At 34.4% G+C, this 26,003-nt stretch overlaps 1 protein-coding gene across 1 annotated transcript in view; it reads left to right on the top strand.

Annotated features, from left to right (window-relative positions):
- LOC142335835 (uncharacterized) overlaps positions 1-26,003 on the top strand; it is a 115,648-nt gene that overhangs the window by 57,988 nt on the left and 31,657 nt on the right. The window contains exons 10-14 of the mRNA XM_075384163.1: positions 3,501-3,739; positions 7,379-7,571; positions 8,783-8,966; positions 11,555-11,694; positions 12,003-12,204. Coding sequence (XP_075240278.1) covers positions 3,501-3,739; positions 7,379-7,571; positions 8,783-8,966; positions 11,555-11,694; positions 12,003-12,204 — 958 coding nt within the window. The remainder of the gene's footprint in view (positions 1-3,500; positions 3,740-7,378; positions 7,572-8,782; positions 8,967-11,554; positions 11,695-12,002; positions 12,205-26,003) is intronic.

Genomic DNA, 26,003 nt, shown 5'->3' with positions numbered 1-26,003 from the left:
TTTCGGGGTACGGTACTTGAAATCAAGAATTCTGACTAAAGTATGAATCGGATTGAGACGGGACATGGCTCATTCAATTGCCCGTGAAATAAGCTTGAAAACTATATATATATAACATCTTATTTGGACCAGTATTTTGCGAATTAAGGACCAGGGAGCTATGGGTCCCCCGACATTAGGAACTATGAGGTACAAAATATAAAGGACCGTGTACACCATCCGGCAACGATGGATGTGGATCGAAACATAAGGGAGGATGAGCAGCACTTAGCCGGATGCTGCATTCGAAGCTGTTCCCCTGCAGACAGTGTAAAGACGGGCCAGTCACAAAAATAACTCATAGGTCCCGAACGAGCATTAGGACCCATGAGGTACCTCATGCTCGTTCGCTAATAGCTTTTTGAAATCGAAATCAAATTTGACCGTGGTAGTAACGTTAGTTAGCACACATAATAAGCTAACTCATATTAAAAAATGAGCTTCCTAGGTGCACTCAAAAAAGAGTTATGAGAGTACGAGCACCAGGTATACCTCACTTTTCGGGGTACGGTACTTGATATCAAGAATTCTGACTAAAGTATGAATCGGATTGAGACGGGACATGGCTCATTCAATTGCCCGTGAAATAAGCTTGAAAACTATATATATATAACATCTTATTTGGACCAGTATTTTGCGAATTAAGGACCAGGGAGCTATGGGTCCCCCGACATTAGGAACTACGAGGTACCTCATGCTCGTTCGCTAATAACTTTTTGAAATCGAATTCAAATTTGACCGGAGTAGTAACGCTAGTTAGCACGCATTATAAGCTAACTCATATTAAAAAATGAGCCTCCTAGATGCACAAAAAAAGTTATTACAGTACCAGCACCAGGTACACCCTACTTTTTGAAGGTACGGTACATGAAATCCAGAATTCTGACCGGAGTACAAATCGGATCGGGACGTGACATAACTCATTCAATTGCCCGTGAAATAAGCTTTAAAACTATATATATAACATCATATTTGAACCAGTATTTCGCGAATTAAGGACCAGAGAGCTATGAGTCCCCCGACATTAGGAACTACGAGGTACCTCATGCTCGTTCGCTAACAACTTTTTGAAATCGAATTCAAATTTGACCGGAGTAGTAAGGCTAGTTAGCACGCATTATAAGCTAACTCATATTAAAAAATGGGCCTCCTAGATGCACAAAAAAATTTTACAGTACCAGCACCAGGTACACCCTACTTTTCGAAGGTACGGTACATAAAATCCAGAATTCTGACCGGAGTACAAATCGGATCGGGACGGGACATAACTCATTCAATTGCCCGTGAAATAAGCTTTGAAACTATATATATAACATCATATTTGAACCAGTATTTCGCGAATTAAGGACCAGGGAGCTATGGGTCCCCCGACATTAGGAACTACGAGGTACCTCATGCTCGTTCGCTAACAACTTTTTGAAATCGAATTCAAATTTGACCGGAGTAGTAAGGCTAGTTAGCACGCATTATAAGCTAACTCATATTAAAAAATGAGCCTCCTAGATGCACAAAAAAATATTACAGTACGAGCACCAGGTACACCTCACTTTTCGGGGGCACGGTACATGAAATCCAGAATTCTGACCAAAGTACAAATCGGATCGGGACGGGACATAGCTCATTCAATTGCCCGTGAAATAAGCTTTAAAACTATATATTACATCTAAATTGGAGCCCTATTTCGCGAATTAAAGACCAGCGAGCTACAACCCCCCCCCCCCCCCCCCGACAACAATTTATAACTCATTTCGCTCATAACCCATATTTTTAACCGGGTTATAAACAGTGATATAAACAGTTATAGTTGGTTAATTATAACTAGTTTTACTAGCACTAACAGAGGGCAACATTGGCTCTTGAGTAAGTTTATATTGTGGGACATCTCTCGGCGCTTGTTCGGGCAGATTTGTAGGACTTTGCGCCATAATAGGGTCCACTGGGTGCCGCACCACGGGACCTCGAGCTATCATGGGAACCCTCACAGTAGCACCCCTATTGACAACTTTGCCTCGGTTAAAGTTCGACATTTGGCTGATCTGTAAAGTACATAAAGTTGGTGATTTCGGCTATTTTAGGGGCTGAAACGGCTGAAAAATGGCTCAAAACGGCCCAAAACACCTGAAAAACCCTCAATAGACCCTCCCGGGGTGCTAATAATCACCCAAAAATCAATTTGGTATGCCCACGGCATCATTTTCTAGCACCCCGGGAAAGTGGCCAAAAAGTAATGCCAAAATCGTGGCCTGTTGCGAAATTTTTTTGAATCAGTGTTACCCAAGTCTTGGCCAAGACTTGTCAGACCTGTAAGACTTTTTTAAAGACTTGCCCAGTACTGGAAAACGAAATAACACTTGGATTTAGACTTGCTTAGTACTGATTTAGACTTGTAGTTCGGTAGGGGAACTGCAACTTTACTTGAATTCCGTTTGACTCTCCAACGGTCACACAGTCGTGATTTTATTGCCTTGTTCTTTTTGCAATCAGCTGTTACAAAAATGAAATTTTTGAAGAAAAACTGTGGATTATGCAGCTTTGCGTCTGAGTCAAAATTCTATAACTACCACAACAACATACTGCGGCGTTGTCATTTATCACACAAGTGACAACCATATTCAACAAAAATTATATAAAATAAAATTTTTGATTAATATTTTCGGTTTTTGAATAACGTCGAAATAGTTTTCTTGTTTTACACAATTTCCTGTCTGTGTCATGGCATTACATTATTCTGGAATACTCATCATTTGACCGAAAAAGCCTACACTTGAGTTACTCCATTAGGCATGAAAAACAAAAATACAGGATTTCTAAATTCAGGGCATTTGCACTCCTGGCGTGTTCGAATACAGTATTCTGTTAGATTATTGTGGAGGCTTTCGATTAATAGTTTTTTTTGAAGTAAACTTATTCTTGAGATAATTCTTCCAAGCTTTGGAAATAGTTTTTTTTAAACAAGCATCAAAACTTTGGTCAAAATTTATCTTTCGATATTTTCTTCAGCTCTTTTTATTCTGAATGATAGTAACAGTTGTTGAAAAGTAATTTTTCCGTATTTTTTTCTTAAGTTTTTAAGAACAAAACCTTTCTGAACTTGGGAATAAAAAATTAACTTCCCTCTGATTTTTCAACGCATATAAGTACAATCAAATAGAATTTTTTTGATATAAAACTTTTGACTTTTTTTTAATAAATTTGGTACCTTAGCAACAACATTTAGAACGTTTTCTTTGTTGATTTTCACTTTTCATATCTTTCATTATTTATCTCGGCATGTTAACTAATTGCACAAAAATTTGCAATAGAAACGTTACTTAGTAAACGTTCATTGCAATATATCTTGCAAGATAATAATAATTCTTCTGCTCAATAAAATCGTTAAACTTTAATGTTGCCAGTTCTTTAAACCTAAGATTTAGACCTCGACCAAAGCTTCAACTTGAATTTCTGACCTTTTTTTTCAGGGCCATGCTGGACTACCGTGCCAGCATCGAAGACCTTAAACGGGACTCCGAATCAGCCAGAGCTCAACTGGCCAATCAGATTGAAGACATGCAAAAGCAGATGCAGGCTCAGAAAGACGAAAGTGAACAAAGCCGAAAGAAGGAGAAAGGGGAATTTGATCAGAAGATTAAGGAAAAGGAGAAAGATATGGAAGCCTTGAGACAGGAACAAAATCGACAGAAAGAGGATTTGATTAAAGGTATGTCGCTTTTCCTTCTAGTTGGAAACTTTAGATAAGTTTAATAGTTTTGTTTAAAATGCACAGTTGATCAAATATGCAGATCTTTGACTCGAGTGTTTAAAAAACGAATTAACTGCTGGTCAAAAAAGTTTGGACTCAAACTTTGAAGTTTTCAGCTGTCCTTTTTTAGTTAAGTTACAATGACTTCAGTTATCATTTTTGATAACTAGATTTGACTTGCGTTTCAGTGACTTCTACCTTTTTTTTGCGTCAGAATAAAAATGTCCGAATAAATCTGAAAACGATCAGTTGATTTAATGTTCAGTACAAAATTCATGAGCATCGTGAAGTTCGTCAATTTAGATCTCATCATTTTTAAGAAAGCGCCTCAAATTTCAAATTTGAAATACTATTTCCGATGACTCTTGGGATAGCATTTTCGCAAATAGATTTTGTTGCTCACTGCCAAGACATGGGGTTGTATAATATTCCAGAAAAAAGGGGGTGTTTCTAGCCAAGAATATCTTAGGGAGATAAATCGAACAAATTCGCTTTTTTTATTTCACTGGGGTAACATTAAATTTAGAAGACGATTCGGTAATATGTGCTCGCAAATAAGTAGAAGAGTGTTCTAAAAAATAGAACTCAAGATTTCATCTCTTCGGTAAATTAAACAAATTTAATATGCATAAAGGGGATAATTAGGAACAATAAACCTATTAAGAATTATGAAAATAAAGAAGACGCTTAAAGGGTAGCGATGAAGTCAACATTTTTTAAAGAAAAATTAAGCTTCAATTTCTCCGAAAATATTTTATGCGTTATTTTTATGGAGCGCGCTCCATAAAAATAACGCGTTTCCTCGATTTGTGCAGTAAACTGGGACATCACTTTTTTGGAAGGTGTCTTTCCCAAATAAAAATGTGAAACAGATTTTAAAAAAAATTAAACTTTTGCCTCGTTAACACTGAATGGTTGAATTTATCACCCTGACAGAGTATTTCATGTAAATATATTTCAATGAATAAACACATAAATTGATTAATATGATCACCGCAAAAAGAATTTTTTGCCTTTTTGTATAGTTGTCATTCGATATATTTCACGAAATTTATATGTTTCTTGTTTTTCAAAACTGTAAACGCGTGGTTGGCACGTCAGATTTAAGTAGTCGCACGTAGCCAAACATTTGTCTCAGATAACCGCAAATGCACTTCTTGGTTATATATGAAATTGGCTCAAATTTATAACTCAGACGGTGGCATTACTTTCATTGATTTATAGATTCATGTCATTTCCCACGAGCCACTGAGCGTGGCAACGGTCTGAAAAACATGGTCAAATGGAGAAAGTATTCTTTTGAAAAAAAAACACCATGATTTCCTTCAAAAAATTTTTGTGATTTTTTTCCCGATTTTTCCGTTGGTTGACCAATGACAATTGAGATGTAGGAATTGGTTAAAAAAACCACAAACCAAATTGCCTCAATCGAAGTTTGTTCTATTCTATGTGAAAATTGGACTCTGCATGAACAATTCTCCTGCAATAAAAGTCAAGTTTTCACAGAAAAATCATTCTGTTTGAAAGTTCTGATTTTAGAACAGAATGGGAGGGTTTGTCTTTTGCGAGAAAAGCAAAAAAATGGAAAGAAGTGTTTGTTTACAATTTCTTGCTATACTTTTGTGTTCTTAAATTTTCTTTTGTCATCTAATTAACAAAAATTAAAGAATATGCTTTTTGTTTACTGAACAACTGTCTTGAGGTGTATAACAAGAACAAGCCTGTAAGATTATAAAAAGTAGCTCCCACTGGTTAAGAGACTTGAAAAAAACTTATGAAAGAAAGAGTCTGAAAATCCCGTACAGTTTTCCAAATTGATTGGTTTTAAAATAAATGGAACCCAAAATCTCCAAACTGGATCTTTAGATAGGTTGATTCTCAAATTATTGGGAAGGAATTTTAAATTCAGAATTTCAGGATTAAGAATCCACAATCCATATAGATTACGAGCTCAATCAAAAACGAATAAATGGGCCTATTTATAACAAATAGCGTTAAATTAAACATAACCAGTAACTACAAAAAAAACAATTGCGTACAATTTCTTGTTGTATTGATCAGTTTCCATTGAATTTTTTGGTTATCAATGGTGTTAAATGATAGGACAATCAAAGCGCGTCAAAGCAGCTGAACAGTTTTAGTTATTAGCTGAAGATATTAGATTAACTGAATTATGTCTAATTAAGGAGTCACTCAGACTTTCATTAAAAATACTGGATGATACGACAAACATAATGAACAAAAATTTAGAAAATCACCCCCTCTTTCGAATACAAAGGTTATCGAAGTAGCTTAAATTGTTAGAAAGGAGCAAAAATTTTGAATGATTTCATGTAAACCTTTTCAGAGAGCTATTGTGATCATTAAGAAGGCAAGGGGACCGCACAACAGAAACAACTAGCTAATTGTGTATGACATAAATGTTTACGCACGTATGATTAGCAGAAATAAATTGCCAGAAACAAACTAGCACAAAAAAAATTAGCAGATGTAATAAATAAAGTAAAAAATTACCAACCCTTGAGGAATTAGAAACTGAAATCATGCAACATGAGAACACATGGATTGCTTTTTAAATGCAATCAATTTTTTTCATTTACCAGAAATGAAGAGATTGAAACAATGCTTAAATTGCCGCACATAAAAAAATTTCTCTCGCAATACATTTGTCCAATTATTCCAAATTTTGTTTTTCCATTCCACATTGAAAAGAGTTTGAAAACATCTCACGCCGTCTTAAAAATAGTTGGTTTTTGCGTCTTTTTCTACATCAGCCGGACTAAATGCATTCCTCTTTCTAGAATTGCCATTGACAAAAAATTTTGAGAATAGGAGAACAGTCCATAAAAAAGACAGCACCCTGATACAATTCAAATTCTTTAAATATAATTCTTCACGAAAAGGCAAATATTGGTTCCGATAGGCAACTTCAATACCACTCATTAAAAATTTACACCAGAAGTCTGGAACAGTGAAAAATCTGGAAAAATTTTTGTTATTTTCGAGCCTCATTCTTTATTGAGAAATGTAGAGTAGATTCATTTTTTCAAGAATTTTTCATTGATACAACATTTGTATCTTCCCTCCAAAGTTTTGCCAAATCGAGCTGCCAAAATTTCCGGTCGTCCAAAACTGGCCTAACAGAAAATAGCTGATATGAAGTTACCAATTTCCACTTTATTGGAAGTTAGAACAGTTGAAATAATTATTTATGCGGTTTTATACTGAAGGCAAACACTTTTTTTTCAGATCAAAAAAATTTAAACAATCTATGGATAAACTATGGCTTGATTTGTTGATTTTAGGTTGATTTTTAAACAAGAAAATTGCAAGCATTTAGCGGGGAAGCAAGCTTATCTTCAAAAACAATTTTACACAAGTTTCACGTGTCTGTAAGAGAGTTGGACTATTATAGTCCTCCTTTTCGTTTAACAACAAATAATAACAAAATAAAACGAAATGAGAACAGCATAGAACAATCGCTACAGTAATTAAATATAAATAAATTTCTGTTTTTTATTATTTTTTTAAACCCTCAGTAACTTATCCTTTAGTTTTAATCTGGATTTTACATGCTAATTTTTTGAACTTTTCCAGAACAAGAGAAAATGAAGCAAAACATGGACAAATTAGCCGAAGATAAAAGCAAAGAGATTGAGAAACTGAAGCAGGAGAGAGACAGTGAGATGGAACTGCTGAGGCGACAGTTGAGTGACGTCATAGGGGAGAAGGCGAAACAGCAGGAACAGAGCCAGAAGGACATGGAACGACTCACTGAGGAAATCAGAAGGTAAAATTGTTTTTTTACTGATCAAAAATCTTTATTTTCTTGAGAGGATAGCTAAATCAGAATTCTGACGAATTGACAAAAAATGTGTCATGAACGAATTTGCTAAAGTTTACTTCATGTAATATTAGACGCAAAAAATTGCTGTTCTTTGATAAAAAATTTATGTTCTTCCAACTTTATGTAGCCGAAACAATAATAATAAACAAACATTTTATTGTTTCTGTAAAATAACTTTCGTTTCCCAGTTTTTATGACTTGGAAGAGAGTATTGGAGAATTGACTTTATAATCAATTATCTTTGGAGTAATTTTTGAATCAGGAAATGACACGCGTGAAGATACTGGAAATTTTTGAGTTTTGAACAAAATTGGAGAGCGGAGCGAACAGGGAGTGAATTTTTTTGTTCATGCCACTTTTTTCGAGAGAACAAGACATAGGATTGTGAATGAAAAATTCTGTAAGCGAGCCAACGTTTTATTTCAACGGCAGCCTTTTTCAGCTGTTTTTTTTTAGTATTTGTTATTTTCAATAAAGAGGTTTGAACTGGTTAGACATTACTAGCGCGTACCGATATACCAAAACAAAAACTAGGTACAAAGAAATTGACGCGCATTTCCCAGTATTTTGCAGTACTGTCGCAATATTTTGCGCGCAAAAATTAGATTCCACTTTTCAACTTCCAGTGAATGAATTCTCGAAATTTGTAAGTACATTTCATCCTCGAAGTTTGTAAGTACGTTTCACACGTACATTGTATTAAGATAGGAAAAGTTAAATGTTGTTACAAAAGTTAGTATTTTTACTCGTAAAATTGGGTACCGGTAGACGCTAGTAATGTAGGAGAAAATTGCAGTCCTGGTTGAAAAGTATTCTGAAGCTAACAGGTCATTAATTAAAGTTTTCTGTTATTTCTAATTTTTTTTTGATGTTTTGCGGGCATCTAGGCTAGTTTAGCAATTTTTTGCATTATGTTTGGTTTTTTCTCAAAAGATTTATATAATTACCAATTGATTACAGTTATGTTGGTTCAAGAAGATGTTTTTGTTGAAAAGTATGTTAATTGATAACGAGCAATTCCCTTTAAACTTCCAAGTGAGAAACTGTAATTAATTTTGTTGGAGTCGAGTTTTCAACACATATCAAAAATGATTACCTAGTACTACAGTTGAGGACAAAATGAAGTGTTCACTGTTTGTCCAAATTTTGATCAGACTTTCTCAAACGAAAGACGAGGAAGTTGACAAATGGCGACAAGAGTGTGACAGAACTAGAGATGATTTGGAGACCCAATTGCAGAGACTGAAGGGGGAGAAAGCGGCCAGTGAGAGTGAACTAAAAGGGGATCTGGACAGTCTGAGGCGGGAACTGGAAACCCAAAGAGACAGAAATGCCCAGGTAACGGCCATACCCTAACAAAACTAACTGTCTAGGGTACCTTGCGCAAAAATCCTTATAAGAATATGGGTTTCAAACTGCGATATATATTTTAAGCCTCAGGTGTATATGCTATTTTTACATTGTAACGTGCTCTATAACAACATATAATCTGTAATTGACAAAACAGAATAAATCCCTTTTATTCCATTTTCCATTTTTTGTCTCATTATCAGACCAGAGCTCAGATTTTTGTTTGATCAGACTATTTTTCAGAATTGTTTCTATGATCACCCCCTTGATACATTAAGTGTCCGGACAATTTGAGCAAACTTTTTTTCTAGATCGCGTAATTCGGTTAAAAAAAATAAGCCCCCGAGTGCGACCAAAAATTGTAAGTCTGGAAAATCTCGGCTTGACTACAATTTCAATTGGTTTCCGGGGATAATTATCACAATTTTTTTACACGATGACGACAGCTTTTTATTTGATCAGTTCTTGGGAACAAAATTGAGAATCATTTTTTGCCATTTTTCATTTGACTTAAAATTTAGCCCTAGGGTCACAGGTCTGGATCACGTTGATGCACTTGTCCTTCACAACTTGCATAACATCATATTATCTAACAAGATTCCTTTCGAAAAATCACCTCATTTATTTTAGTTCAAAATTTGGCTTCACTGGAAAAGATATTTGCACAAAAGCTCCCCTTTTGCTGGAGAACTGGTAGTCCAAAGAAAACTCAATTTCGATGGTACCCTGATTTTTTTTTGGTATCAAGTTATTTGTTTTTTCCCGAGTTGACCCTTCTTGGCAACCATATCCAAGAACCATATATGGCCCCATGCAGGCCATACAAAATTTTTTTATATCATCTTGCTATGGTTGCCAAGATCTCCATATATGATTCTTATATGGCATCCAAGAATCCAATATGTTCATTTGTGCGTTCTTTCAATGCCCATACAAAGCTTATGCAGCAGTTCCAGCTTTAAACGCTTTACACGACTTATGGCATATTGGTACCATATATGGTTCATACATGGTTCTTATATGGTCATTATATGGTTCTTATATGGTCCATATATGGTTCTCACACGGTCCTTATGTGGTTCTTAAAGGTTTCTTATATGGTCATATGGTTCCGACAGGTCTCTTACATGGTTATTACATGGTCCAAACATGGTTATTACAACAAACCTTCGTGGTTAGTTACATGGTTGTTACATTATCCATGTATGGTTCTTACATATTTCTTTTGTGGCTCATATATGGTTCCGACATGTTTTTTACATGATCCAAACATGGTTATTACTTGGGCCATACAAGGTCATTACAACAAAATCTTTGTGATTAGTTACATGATTCGTATATGATCCATACATGGTTCTTACAAGATTCATACATAGTTCTTGCAAGACCCATAAATGGTTCCATAACGGTTCCTGTATGGCTCTACGGTTTTCTAAATATCCACGTATAGTACGTGATTTTCACATTGTTGCTCTGTGTTTCCTACATGCATATGGATGCCATGAAGAATAAAAAGGAACTGAATCTACTTTTTCGAAGAGTGACCGTTGTTTTTACTTCTGATTTTGACTCTAGAAACAATGTATTTGTGCCAAATTTTAAGATCGTTTCGTTTCTTTTCTTCTAATTTTTTGAGAACTCCACATGGTGCTGAAGTAAACATATGCCTTCTGCTAACAAAAATTTCTTACTTAATGTCATATTTCAAGCTTTTTAGACACTCTTTAAAAAAACACTCTTGAAAAGCCAGGGGTTTCTTGGCAACCATGAGCAAGACCATACATATTTATGGTCTTGGATATGGTTGCCAAGAAATAAAAAATTGAACTAACCTAATTTTCTTTTTTGGAACGCTTAATTTAGTCAGAAGATGTTAATTAAGCTGTTCTCTGTAATTTTTTTTGTATTTTTTGACTTTGACTTTTATGGTCTTACATGGCACCATAAATGTGTATGGTCTTGGATATGGTTCCAAAGACACCATGAACTTCAATTTTTTTTCAAGTGTCTTGATGAGTTTTTCTCCACTCAGAGTGCAATGTATGGGTGTTTTAAGAGCTTTTTGAGCAATGTTGATTTTTTGCATGGTCATCTATATGGTTGCGAAGTTAGCATAAACTCCATATATGGCTTGAATATGGTTGCCAAGAAAGGTTTATGGTGGTCAACCCGGGTCAGTGTTTTATTAACCAGTTATTTAGTTATTCATGAATACTAGGACGTATTCTCTTGCCCCCCCATTCATAGTAAATTTTGTCTTTTCACTGTAAATTGTCTTTTCATGAGTCTGTACCTAGACCTGGGCCTCCATACATCCCTACCCCTCCCCAGTGTTTTTAATGCCTTCCGTTACAAATTATGTCTTGTTGTATAAAAAGTTACTAGGTAAAAATATGGCACGTGTGCCTGGGGACCTAAAAACTTATATGCTGCCTGGGGACGTGGTTTTTTTGGGGGGGGGGGATAGAATACATCTGAGCACTATTATCACATTGATTCTACCTGGACTTCGGAAAAAGTTATAAGATTTTGGTTGAATCGGTTTTAACTGACATGTTCACATGTTGGGTTTTTAGGAAGTTGAGCGGATGCGGGAGGAGAGAGACGCCGAAGTGACTAGACTGAAGGATGAACTGCAGAAGGTCTGGGAGGGCAGAGACGCTGATGTCGAGAAACTCAGATCAGAACTGGACAGGATGATGGACGAGGCACTCAAGTTAGACAAACCAACTTCCCTCAATTCAGCATTTTTGATATTTTCAGTACTGATCAGCACCATTCAGCCCCGTGTTTGCAAAAAGCGCTGAATTATCGCAATTATCGGGATCGATAATAAAACATTGAGATCCTATATCACAATCAAAAAGTAGAAGTAACAAAAAAATCTTCTAGCAGAGCAAATTTTGAACAATTTACTTTACTCGGTTAATTGAAATAAACAGCGAAGACAAAATCTACTAATCTGTCTCAAGGTCAAAATTATGTTTGCAGATATAGAAGATATAGAATCAAGTTTTTTTCAAGGTCAAAAGAGGAGCGTGATTCAGAAATATCAGCTCTGAAGGAAGCCATCATAGAGATCAAAGATCAGAAGAATAAGGAAGTGGAGCAGGTGAAGAAGGAAAAGGACGGTGAGATCCGGGAGGTCAAAGAGGAGATGAGAGCTGTAAAGTTGGAAAAAGACAGGTTCATTGATCAACTCCTTAAAGAGATAGAAATGCTCAAGGTTAGTTAGAAAATAGGATCTCCACAGGTGATTTTTGGATCTGACACGATGCCACCTACCACTGAATCTGATTTTTTAACCTTTAATTAATTAAATAAATGCAAGATATTGATATAGAAGTAAACGAACAATGTTCAATATAATGAAATATATAACCAGAACATAAACCCGCATTTTCTAAAAACTAACCAACATTTTTTTCATTCATCTACAACTTTTTATTGCCTTTTTCTTCACTATGAAACGAAATAATTTCCAATTTTATTCCAAAATCTGATGGCTTACGTTGAAAGTGGCTGTGCTACATGCTTATTGGGTGAGAGAGGGAGAGAGGGAGAGAGTTTTATAACTTTTACCAAGAAAGTACCTCCCTCCAATTGGATGTCTTTTCTTTCGAATTAATTATCCAATGTAATGTAAACTTTCTCTAATCTGAGTTGCTTTCTGTGTATTTATGTCCTGCCTGCAATAAACAAACTTTTGCACAGACCAATGTAATCTAGGCCGATTCCCAGACTTTTTGACCTTTGACCCCACATGCTAGTTTTACAATTTTAACTTTTTATCAGTCCTGATCAGACCAAACAGACTCTGATCAGAGCTTGGTATGGCCATAATTAAAATAATGAGCGACCTTAGTTTTCCAGAACTTTTAATTTTGGTTGCATACTTCGCCCGTGTTTGACTCAAGATACCATGTTAAGGTTTCTTTGAACTTCTTTTCAGGATCTTATTTGAGTTTATGCTGCCCAGACTTGATTTCTCAGTACGTTCCTACCCAGGTTGAGGTCCCAGACGGAAGCAAGTATGTCCAGACCGAAGATGAACGCACGAGGTCTGTCGAACGTGTTCAAAATTACATAGTCTGGAAACATCAAAAACCGCACGAAAGTCTGAACATGAACGCACGAAAGTCTGTCGAACGCACGAAAGTCTGGACATGAACGCACGAAAGTCTGAACATGAACGCACGAAAGTCTGTCGAACGCACGAAAGTCTGGACATGAACGCATGAAAGTCTGAACATGAACGCACGAAAGTCTGGTGAACGCACGAAAATCTGGACATGAACGCATGAATTTTTGTGCGTTCATGATCAGACTCTCTCACGAGAGTCTGATCATGAACGCACAAAAATTCGTGCGTTCATGTCCAGACTAAAAAACTAACCTTTTATGCTTGTAGATGCCCATTGAAGATGAAGACACCCGGGTTCCATGGGTCCACAAATCCACATATAAAGTCTTTTATTGCTCTATACCGAGTTTGGATTGATTTGAACAACTTTTTGACCCAATGAAAAAGACCTATTTTTAAAATTCGTTATTGGGAAATTCGCCAATTTCCGTATGAAAAACTAACTTTTACCTAGGCAAGCTATAGCAAAAATTCTTTTTGTTTTAGGCTCTACATACACTGGGGATACTCCATACCAAGTTTGGTTTTATTTTGACAACTCCTTGATCCGACGAAAAAGACCTATTTTTAAAATTATTTATTTGAAATAATAGCAAATTTCCGTATGAAAAACTAACTTTTTTCCTAGGCAAGCTACAGCAAAAATATTTTTCGTTGTAGATTTTGAATACACTGGGGATACTCCATACCGAGTTTGGTTCCATTTGAACAATTTCTTGATCCGATAGTAATCTACTTTGAAAAAAAAACAGATTTTGAAGACTAAAGATTAAAATGGGGTGTTTTCAGCGATTCTGTTTGTAATCTAGGGCTAGCCCTGCAGAATCCTTGATACAGACCATGTGAAGTATAAATAGAACAGTTGAATGCAAAATCAGCATCAAATTAGGGTAAAAACGCTGTTAAATATCATCTTTTGTGAATTGACTATAAAACTATGAAAACATCAAGTATCAAACTAAACAAGGTAATCAGACTCTGCAAACTAAATCAAATCATTGCGCAACATTACACTAATCATAAACAAGCACAACGTCAAAGGGCAAGCACGTAAAATCGTCAAAAGCAAATCTGCTATCATTTCTAGGGGGTAACTTCTTGCCTCAGCACGAGTACTGGGTAGGGACATTCAATTTGGCAGGAATTCTGTATCGTGGAAGCGCAATAAATTTTTTTCTGCTGTCCAATCCGATGTTTCTTATTCTACCAACTTTTTCGATAATCATGCCACCGAACTTTTCGGGTTTCTTCTGGATTCTGATCTTAGCCCGCTTGCAATCGCCGATGCCGAAAAAATTCACCCAGCCATTATACTTCCACTCATTTTTCAATCCATGTTTTTGATTAGGCCTGAGTTTTCTTACTTTCACAGATTTAGCCTCTTTAAATAGTTTAGAAAATTTTTCTAAGACTTTCCCGGGTTGACAATTCGCTAGAAAATTTACGAATTTGATTGAAGTTGCTAGACCCAAATCAACTTCACGACGTCTCTTAAACAAACACTTGTCGTCTTTGGAATTCAAATCGTTCAAGCATTTGGCTCTTATCATTTTAAGTTTTCCACCTGGGTAAACAAACTCATCGTTAAAAGATCTTGTCTAGGTACATCATCATCAGATGTACTTGCTGACATTTGTCTCGATCTAAAATACTCAATTCCCGTCGCTATAGGCTCTAAAAAGGGTCCCACACTGCGCCCTCTGGCTTCCTCGCCTGGGGTTCTACCCTTCTCCGCTTCTACGCTTCTACCCTGCTCCGCCTTCTATCTGGGGGGGGGGGGGTGGGGGGAGCTTCTACGCCTACTTTGCTACTTTGCTACTCATGTGGGGGAGGGGCTCATCAAATTCGATTTCTCGGATACTTTTTATACATTTCATTTGAAATTCCGCCTCCTTTGATGTGTATCACGTTGTCTATGTGCTTGTGAATAGCACTTATCCGCTTCCTCCTGCCATTGTGTCATGCTCACTCAGTACAGCATCACATTTGAAGGTTGCATACCATTCGAATATTTCACATTAGTTAGACCTGCGTGACTGGACAAATGAGGTTCAATTTTACTAGAGTTGAAAATTATATCAATGAAAAGCTCTTTATCATACCAATTCACTGAACTGCATGCCAAATCCCAATTTTAATTAAAACAGTGTAGAAAACGAGGAACAACCAGTTGGGGGGAGGGTTGCCGGGGGGGGGGGGGGGAGGAGGGGTGCCCGGGAGGATTTTCAAAGTGCAATATCTCCAAGACTACTGAACCGATTGTTAAAAATAAAATCGTTTTGGAATCAGGAAGGAAAAAGCTATCATCTGAACATTAAAAAGTTCTGAAAAGCAGCTTTAAAAAAATCATGATTTTGACGGCTTGGTTTTGGAATTTTCAGCATTTTTCAGGTGAAGCAAAAAAGAATCACCTTAGGTCCCAAAACTTATTCAAACAATGTATATGACTGTAAAGCAGAAAAAATATAAGCTTTATTTTGCACTATAGAACTTATCTTAACTCTTTGTATGCTTCTAGATATTAAAAAAAAGAACCTCGAACTTTCGTTTTTTTCTCAAATTTTCGCCTCGAGTAGGTGGCCTTCCTTCGCCTGTTTCTCAAGAAAGTTAAAATATTTTAGTTTAAAAACTCAAAGTTTTGTGAAGCTTAGTTGAAAGACTGCACGAATAATATAAAAAAATCATAGTTTTAAAGCTGAAATATAAGTTAAAAACAGAAAATGACCTCAAAAAGAGCGATTTTTCCAAGTTTTTTTGAGCTATTTTGCCTTTTATTACCCAAAATTTAATAAAACGATTAATCGGGTGTAATGATTTGGAAAGTAGAGGCAATGAGCAAAAAAAGAAGTATACGTTTGCTATATTTCTCTTCCAAAATGAATAGTTTTCTTGATAAGAACAAAAACTCCCACAAAAATTAACGAGACTTTTTTGAATTGTGACAAAACGATTTATTGTGTGGGCAAGCTATAGCAATTTTTTTTGTTTTAGACTCTAATTACATTGAAGATTCCCCATGCCGAGTATGGTTAGAACTGAACAACTCTTTGATCTGATTAAAAAGACTATAATTCAAAAACAATAATTCGATTTAATCGTAAATTTCTGTGTGAAATAACAACTTTTTCTCTAGACAAGATATAGCAAAAACATTTTTACATTAGATTCTACATACAATGGAAGTATTCTCTACTGGGTTTGGTTGGAATTGAAAAATTGCTTGGACAAATCAATAATACTATATTTCAAAAGTATTATTTCGAAATAATCGTAAATTTTTGTATGAAACAACAACTTCATTTCTAGACAAGCTACAGCAAAAATTCTGTTTGTTTCCGACTGTACATACACTCGGGGTACTCCTTAGTGCTTTTGAAAAGATTTGGACAATTCCTTGATCCGATCAAAAAATACTATATTTCAAAGAATAAATTTCAAAATAATCGTAAATTTCTTTATCAAATATCAACTTTTTTCTAGACAAGCTATAGCAAAAACTCTTCTTGATTCAGACGCAACATACATAGGTAGTACGTCATACCACGTTTGGTTAGATTTAGAAAATTCCTTGACCCGATCAAAAAAAACTAACTTTCGAATTTAATTATTTGAAATAAGCGCAACTTTCCGTATGAAAAAATAACATTTATCCTTGGCAAGCTACAGCAAAAATTCTTTTTGTTTTGAACTTTATATACACAGTGAACACTTTATTCCGAGTTTGGTTAGATTTGGTCAACTCCTTGACCCGATCAAAAACACAAAAACACTGTATTTCAGTTATTATAATTCGAATTAATCGTAAATTTCTGTATGAGTTTTTTGTTTTTTTTTTCTAGACAAATTAGAGCAAAAACTCTGTTCGTTTTAGACTGTACATATACTCGGGTTACTCCAAACCAAATTCGATTAGATTTGGACAACTCCTTGATCCCATCACAAGTACAAAATTACTTTATTTGAAAAAATTAAATCAATAAAATCGAAAATTTCTCTATGGAATACCAAATTTTTTCTAGGCAAGCAATAGCAATAACTCTTTTCGTTTTAGACCCTATATACACAGGAAAAACTCCATACCTGGTTAAATTTGGACAGCTCCTTGACCCGATCAAAAATACTATATTTCAAAATTAATGAATTGAAATAATCGCAAATTTCCGTTTGAAAAACTAACTTTTTTTCCTAGGCAAGCTATAGCAAAACTTCTTTTTGTTTTAGGATTTGTACACACAGAGGATAATACATACTGAGTTTGGCTAGATTTGGACAACTCCTTAACCCAATCAAAATTATTATATTTCAAAAATAATTATTCAAAATAATTGTAAATTTCCTTGTGAAATGTCAATTTTTTTACCTAGGAAAGCTTTTGCAAAAACTCTTTTAGTTTCAGGCTCTATATACACAGGGAATACTCCATACCAAGTTTAAAAGGTTTGGACAACTCTTTGACCCAATCAAAAATACAAAAAAACTTTATTTCAAAATTAATAACTCGAATTAATAGTAAGTTTCTATATGATATACCAAATTTTTCTCTAGACAAGCTATAGCAAAATATTCTTCTTTTTCGATTCTACATACACTGGGAGTAACCCCTACCGTGTTTGGTTAGTTTTGGACAACTCCTTGACCCGATCATAAATACAAAAATACTATACTTCAAAAACAATAATTCGAATTAATCGTAAACTACTATATGAAATAGGAACCTTTTCTCTGGACAAGTTGTAGCAAATTTTTTTTTCTCTTTGGATTCTACATACACTGGTGGTACTTCCTAAGAAGGTTGGTTAATTTTGGACAACTCCTTGACCCGATCAAAAATACTACATTTCAGAACTAAATTTTTGAATTAATAACAAATTTGCGTATGAAAAGTTAACTTTTTTCCGGGGCAAGCTATAGCGAAAAATATTTTTGTTTTAGGCTCTATATAAACAAAGAATACTCCATACCAAGTTTAAAAGATTTGGACAACTCTTTGACGCAATCAAAAATACAAAAAAACTTTATTTCAAAATTAATAACTCGAATTAATAGCAAGTTTCTATATGATATACCAAATTTTTCTCTAGACAAGCTATAGCAAAATATTCTTCTTTTTCGATTCTACATACACTGGGAGTAACCCCTACCGTGTTTGGTTAGTTTTGGACAACTCCTTGACCCGATCATAAATACAAAAATACTATACTTCAAAAACAATAATTCGAATTAATCGTAAACTACTATATGAAATAGGAACCTTTTCTCTGGACAAGTTGTAGCAAAATTTTTTTTTCTCTTTGGATTCTACATACAATGGTGGTACTTCCTAAGAAGGTTGGTTAATTTTGGACAACTCCTTGACCCGATCAAAAATACTACATTTCAGAACTAAATTTTTGAATTAATAACAAATTTGCGTATGAAAAGTTAACTTTTTTTCCGGGGCAAGCTATAGCGAAAAATATTTTTGTTTTAGGCTCTATATAAACAAAGAATACTCCATACCAAGTTTAAAAGATTTGGACAACTCTTTGACCCAATCAAAAATACAAAAAAACTTTATTTCAAAATTAATAACTCGAATTAATAGTAAGTTTCTATATGATATACCAAATTTTTCTCTAGACAAGCTATAGCAAAATATTCTTCTTTTTCGATTCTACATACACTGGGAGTTACCCCTACCGTGTTTGGTTAGTTTTGGACAACTCCTTGACCCGATCATAAATACAAAAATACTATACTTCACAAACAATAATTCGAATTAATCGTAAACTACTATATGAAATAGGAACCTTTTCTCTGGACAAGTTGTAGCAAATTTTTTTTTCTCTTTGGATTCTACATACACTGGTGGTACTTCCTAAGAAGGTTGGTTAATTTTGGACAACTCCTTGACCCGATCAAAAATACTACATTTCAGAACTAAATTTTTGAATTAATAACAAATTTGCGTATGAAAAGTTAACTTTTTTCCGGGGCAAGCTATAGCGAAAAATATTTTTGTTTTAGGCTCTATAAAAACAAAGAATACTCTATACCAAGTTTAAAAGATTTGGACAACTCTTTGACCCAATCAAAAATACAAAAAAACTTTATTTCAAAATTAATAACTCGAATTAATAGCAAGTTTCTATATGATATACCAAATTTTTCTCTAGACAAGCTATAGCAAAATATTCTTCTTTTTCGATTCTACATACACTGGGAGTAACCCCTACCGTGTTTGGTTAGTTTTGGACAACTCCTTGACCCGATCATAAATACAAAAATACTATACTTCAAAAACAATAATTCGAATTAATCGTAAACTACTATATGAAATAGGAACCTTTTCTCTGGACAAGTTGTAGCAAAATTTTTTTTTCTCTTTGGATTCTACATACACTGGTGGTACTTCCTAAGAAGGTTGGTTAATTTTGGACAACTCCTTGACCCGATCAAAAATACTACATTTCAGAACTAAATTTTTGAATTAATAACAAATTTGCGTATGAAAAGTTAACTTTTTTCCGGGGCAAGCTATAGCGAAAAATATTTTTGTTTTAGGCTCTATATAAACAAAGAATACTCCATACCAAGTTTAAAAGATTTGGACAACTCTTTGACCCAATCAAAAATACAAAAAAACTTTATTTCAAAATTAATAACTCGAATTAATAGTAAGTTTCTATATGATATACCAAATTTTTCTCTAGACAAGCTATAGCAAAATATTCTTCTTTTTCGATTTTACATACACTGGGAGTAACCCATACCGTGTTTGGTTAGTTTTGGACAACTCCTTGACCCGATCATAAATACAAAAATACTATACTTCAAAAACAATAATTCGAATTAATCGTAAACTACTATATGAAATAGGAACCTTTTCTCTGGACAAGTTGTAGCAAAATTTTTTTTTCTCTTTGGATTTTACATACACTGGTGGTACTTCCTAAGAAGGTTGGTGAATTTTGGACAACTCCTTGACCCGATCAAAAATACTACATTTCAGAACTAAATTTTTGAATTAATAACAAATTTGCGTATGAAAAGTTAACTTTTTTCCGGGGCAAGCTATAGCGAAAAATATTTTTGTTTTAGGCTCTATATAAACAAAGAATACTGCATACCAAGTTTAGTTAGATTTGGAAAAATCCTTGACCCGATCAAAAATCCTATATTTCAAAAATGTTTTTTCACAATAATCGCAAATTTCCGTATGGAATACCAAATTTTTTTCTAGGCAAGCCATAGAAAAAATTGTTTTGGCTCTAACTTTTACGTAGAAAAAGGGAACTGCATATAGAGTTTGGTTTGATTTGGACAACTGCTTGGCTGAAAAAACTCAGATTTTTAAAAAATAATTATTCGAAATAAACGGAACTTTTTCGAACAGTCTGGACATTAAAGCACGAAAACCCGGTGAACGAAACTAAATCTGGTAAACACACAAAAGTTTGAACATGAACTCATCTTAAGACTTTCGAGGGCTCAGAAGTCTGGACATGAACGCACTTAAACCTGGTGAAAGTAATTAAATCCGGTGAACGTACGAAAGTCTGTTTAACGCTCGAAAATTGGTTGAACGCACGAAAGTTGGGTGAACGCACGAAAGTCTGCTAAACGCACGAAAGTCTGGACATGAACGCACAAAAATCGGTTGAACGCACGAAAGTTGGGTGAACGCACAAAAGTCTGGACATGAACGCACGAAAGTCTGGTAAACGCACGAAAGTCTGGACATGAACGCATAAAAAATCGGTTGAACGCACGAAAGTCTGGTGAACGCACGAAAGTCTGGACATGAACGCACGAAAGTCTGGTAAACACACGAAAGTCTGGACATGAACGCACAAAAATCTGTTGAACGCACGAAAGTCTGGTGAACGCACGAAAGTCTGGACATGAACGCACGAAAGTCTGGTGAACGCACGAAAGTCTGGACATGAACGCACGAAAGTCTGGTGAACGCACGAAATTCGGAACATGAACGCACGAAAGTCTGGCGAACGCACGAAAGTCTGGACATAGGCAGCTTCCGTCTGGGACGGTCTGGACATACTTTCTTCGGTCTGCGACCTCAGCCTGGGTACTATAGAACCAAAGGAATCATATATGATCTTTTTCTGACAATCAAGAAGAGATACAAATCATGATCTCTGTTTGATTACCAAGAATTATATATAATCTTGTAAGAAATCCAGTAAAAAACGGACTCGTGTCTGATTAGAAAGCAAAATTGGAAAACTTTTTGCTCGGAAACAGACAATGCCACTACTGGAATGCAGCCAACAAACGGAAACGGTTTTCCCCCAGGGGAAACTGATTAACTGTTGTGAAAACTTTAACTTTCACCCACATTTTTTGGAAATTTTTTTGGACAATTTAGATCACGCAAAGACCAGCAGTGCACGCGTGAATAAGTCACTCGAGATTTGTAATCGAAAAAGCGTTATAGAACAAAAAAGCACAAAGCTTTGACTTTTGCTTAGCTTTAAATGCATTAAGTAGAAACGAAGTGTTCTTAAAACTCTCCTTTTCATATTAACATCGCACATTAGGTCCAGTCAATTCCTTGTCAAATCTCATTTCGAGATTTTACAGGTCTTCAGCAAGACTTGAATTGTTTTCAATAGAATTCGGAGATGAAACACGACGTGATAAGTGGCGATGTGTTGATCCAAGATGTGTATTGTGCCGGGGAAGAAAAGTCTCTGACATTTTTTAAAAAAATCAACCTAAAGAGTTAAGCCCATTTCTGCTCACAAACTGGCTCTTTGACATTATTTTGGAGAATTGGTCAACTAAAGCTAGTCCAGTTTGTTTTCAGTACTCACATTCCGTTTTAATCGCAGAGCTCAAGTGTTCAAGCAGGCAAAACTATGACTTTGAACTCTTCTTCTTCGTTAACTCTCAAATCCCAACGTCTCTCAAAAAATGCAATCCTTGTTTTTAGCTGTGCTTGAAGTTTTATATCTCCAGCACTGTTCTCCTCTGTGATACATAAATGACTTTGAACGAACTTGGTCGGTCACACAAAAATTAATTTACCTCTGACTGAGTGGAAGTTCATTTTTCAGATTGTTCAGAACTCCCACTCTTCTGATTTCATTTATTCATCATTCTTATAGCAATCTTGAAATTCAGTTCTTATCTAGTTTCTCTTTCGAGCCGACAATTCAAATCGGAGGAACCTTGATAGTTTTCCACGCTCAACAATTCACTGTGGAATTGTAGCGACTCTATGTGAAAATAGAAGCCTAAAAACATACTTATAGTCTAGCCTGGATGTGCGACGCGAGTCCCTTCGCATACAAATTACACACATTGGTCTTACAACTTCTAACCAAAGTTGGTTAAGTATCGAAACGTTTATAAAATTCAATTTTGAGTTTAAGACTATATCAAGTGTATCTTACGTCTTATTTACACAGCTTCAATTTATTTCAGAATTCAGAATTGATAGCAAACCTATGTTTGTTGTAAAGCCAAGTTTGTCCAACGAGGATCTTTTTTTACGCACAGAGAAGAAAGTAAGGTTTAATAAAGTGGCCGTTTTTTTTCTTTTCACATTTCAAAACCACTCTTGTTTTCTTGAATTTATTAGAAATAAAAATTTTGAAATCGGAAAAATATGAAACAGATTAATGAGTAAAACCAGTTCGGTAGTTAAGAATCTCAGAACATTTTTTTTCTCGATTTTTGGCTATACTTGTCCATGCAAGGTTATTTTTGTCTGCAAAGTTATTTTAAGTTTAAAGAATCAAAATGCTATCAACATTTTTTAACTTTTTTGAAAACGCTTTTAATTGTACATTATAATCTTCGCTTATAAATTATCAACAAGTTTTGACTAGTCAAAACCGCATACTTATTCATATTTGAATTGTTTTCTTTTCAGAAGATTGTTTTTCGTTTAAGGGGACACAATCGTTTTTGAATTAAAAAAAAATAAGTTAATGAGTTTTTCCTCTGAGTCAATTCATAGGCTCTCAAAATTTTCTGCTTAAACAAAATAATGAATAGTGAATATTTTGTAATCATTGCGGATAATTTTTTTATGAGAGAAAAAATGTTGGTTATGAAAAAATATGGTTATTTTGAATATTTCCTTGACAGCAATTTACCTTTTCTATTTTTTTTTCATTTTTTGTTTACTTAATTTTGTTGTTGCCAATTAGTTCTATTAGGCATGAAAATCTAAAAATTGTACAGATATTTGCAATTTTTTTGTGATACTGAGGACAAGTTTATTCTCCCACCGTAACTAGCCTTTTCTTGTAAAAAGTGTGGATGTTCACTTGTTACGTGCTATGAACATTTCTTTCACCTCTTCAGAGATTATATTAAAGTTGATTCTTTCCTAAATGTCGTAAAACTAATGCAAAATATCACGAGCTTTGATTTCATTTGAAGTTTTTTCAAGTTTTTAAAGATTTTTCAACTTCTATATTTCATTAGTTGAATGATTCTTCAGTTATTGGGATTAACTAAGATTAGTTTTTATATTATGAAGTTACAAAACTACGAACAATGCAAAAATCAAGATTCGCTTCCTTCATAGACCTTTTTTTTACCGTTACGAATTTTAGTCCGTATCTAATGCGTTGGAACATTATGCGCAAACACACATTACCAATCTACCTTGTTAACTTTATAGTACAATGAAAAGAACATTAAGAAGCCCTGACTGTTATTTGAGTATCACAATGAAATCAGAGCCGTCATCATTATTGGCTTTGTTGCTGATAAAAGATTTTTCAAACTTTCTGCATGAAAACTTAACTGGATATGGAAGGTTCTGGATATGAAACTATCTGGACATAAAACTTAACTTAATGTCGAATAACAATCTCTTTTGTAGAAACCACCTCTTAAGGAAGTTTTTGCCCCTTCTTCGTGACTTAGCTCTCTTACACATAGCCCTGCGGAAGCGGGTTGTTTATATTTAATTATTTAAGAGTAATTATTAGGCGATTTAAAAAATTGGCTGCTATAGAAGTCAATTTTACGAGTAGAGAAATAAAAATGTAATTAAATTTGATTCCACGAACAAAACTAAACACATTCTGAGTAGCAAATAATATTTGTAGTTAATTTGGTCCGTTTATGAAATTAAGATAATTTTTTTGTTACCGATTTATCTGCAATCTGAAAATCACAATTAAGTTTGTGGGTGAAGGCTAAATTGTGTTTCACGTGTTTTTAGTTGCGGGTACTTTTTTTTATCTAGCAAGACACTTTGGGTCAAACTCAAAAGGGGTTGAAAGGGTCAGCTGAATCAAAATTGATGTGACATGAGTTTTCATAGCAATGCTCCAGTCTTCGAGTCACTTCTGGGGCGACAAGTACTTCAGAAGCAACTTGCGCGCCTTGCGACAGTTTCCAACAGAAATCCACGAATTGGCTAAGTCTTGTTCGCATAACTCGAGGTGTTTGGTGTCTGTCAAGGTCAATTTCTCGAATATAGCACAAGCTCGCTACATAAACCCAATGATTTCTCGGGCTCGATGAAGTTTCCCAATTTCAAGGAAGTTCTTCCCATTCCTTGCAAGCTCTGGGCCGTAAAATAGTTGGGAAAATCATCGCTGTGTTCCTTTCCGATGTAGTTGTTCACAATATTGTATCTAGAATATGCTGCAGTATAAATTCCAAGGTTTTCAAAGCGCTCGGCTGAAGCCATAAAGCAGGGAACAAAAATTTTGCCTGAAGTCGTCAAACATTTCGCCTTTAAGTCAAGAACGGATGATTTAGAGTCAGATGTTTCTCGATTGCTCAATTCGTGAACAACTTTTTGCGCTTCTTCAACACTGCTCTTGAAATAACATAGCCCTGATATTTGATCATTTCCCTGGCAAGATAATAGGAGGCTTTGGGCGTCAGCCAAAATCAATGACGCCTTTTGATATAGCCCTGAGAGTACATAACAATCGGAAAGCATTAGAAGGGCACGTACGTAATCTTTTATGAGAACTTCTTCCCTTCTGGCAAATTTCCCATCGCAACAATGTTCCAAAACCGTTATTAGTTTCGAAGTCTGCTCGATGGCCTTTTCATACTGCCCGTTTTCTAGATATATATTGACGATTTTTTCAACTACAAAGTAGTACGCATAAGAACTAAACGTTGTTTTTGCAAGTGACGTCAGAGCTTTCTTGTAATGAGCTGCGGCTCGGTCAAAATTGAATCCTCTTTCTTCGATTTGGCCCAGAGACAACTGTAGAAAATATCGCAAACCTTCGTATAAGTCTCCCTGAAAATTTAACATTAAATTCCTTCTTCGAAAAATTCACATTGCTTCGAAGAATTCACTTTTCCTATCTTAATGCAATGTACGTGTGAAACCTACTTAAAAAATTTTTGGGAAAAATTTTTGGGAAAATGCGGAAATTTCGTTTACTGGAAGTTAAAATTTGGAATCTATTTTTCCCCCGCAAAATACTTTTTGGAGAAGCACATTTTGCAAAACTGCTAGAATTGGATTTAATTCAATTGCAGCATAATCCAAACATATATATATATATATATATATATATATATATATATATAAATATATATATATATATATATATATATATATATATATATATATATATATATATATACATATAAATATATATATATATATATATATATATTTTATATGTATATATATATATATTATATATATATATATATATATATATATATATATATTTTATATATATATATATATATATATATATATATACATATAAATATATATATATATATATATTATATATTTATATGTATATATATATATATATATATATATATATATAAATATATATATATATATATATATATATATATACATATAAATATATATATATATATATATATATATTTATATGTATATATATATATATATATATATATAT

This window comes from Convolutriloba macropyga, chromosome 3 (assembly GCF_964194025.1).
Source record: "Convolutriloba macropyga chromosome 3, txConMacr16.3, whole genome shotgun sequence".
NCBI classification, from domain to species: domain Eukaryota; kingdom Metazoa; phylum Xenacoelomorpha; order Acoela; family Convolutidae; genus Convolutriloba; species Convolutriloba macropyga.
Note: the sequence above shows the minus strand (reverse complement) of the source record. Positions and strands in the feature narration are given on the sequence as shown.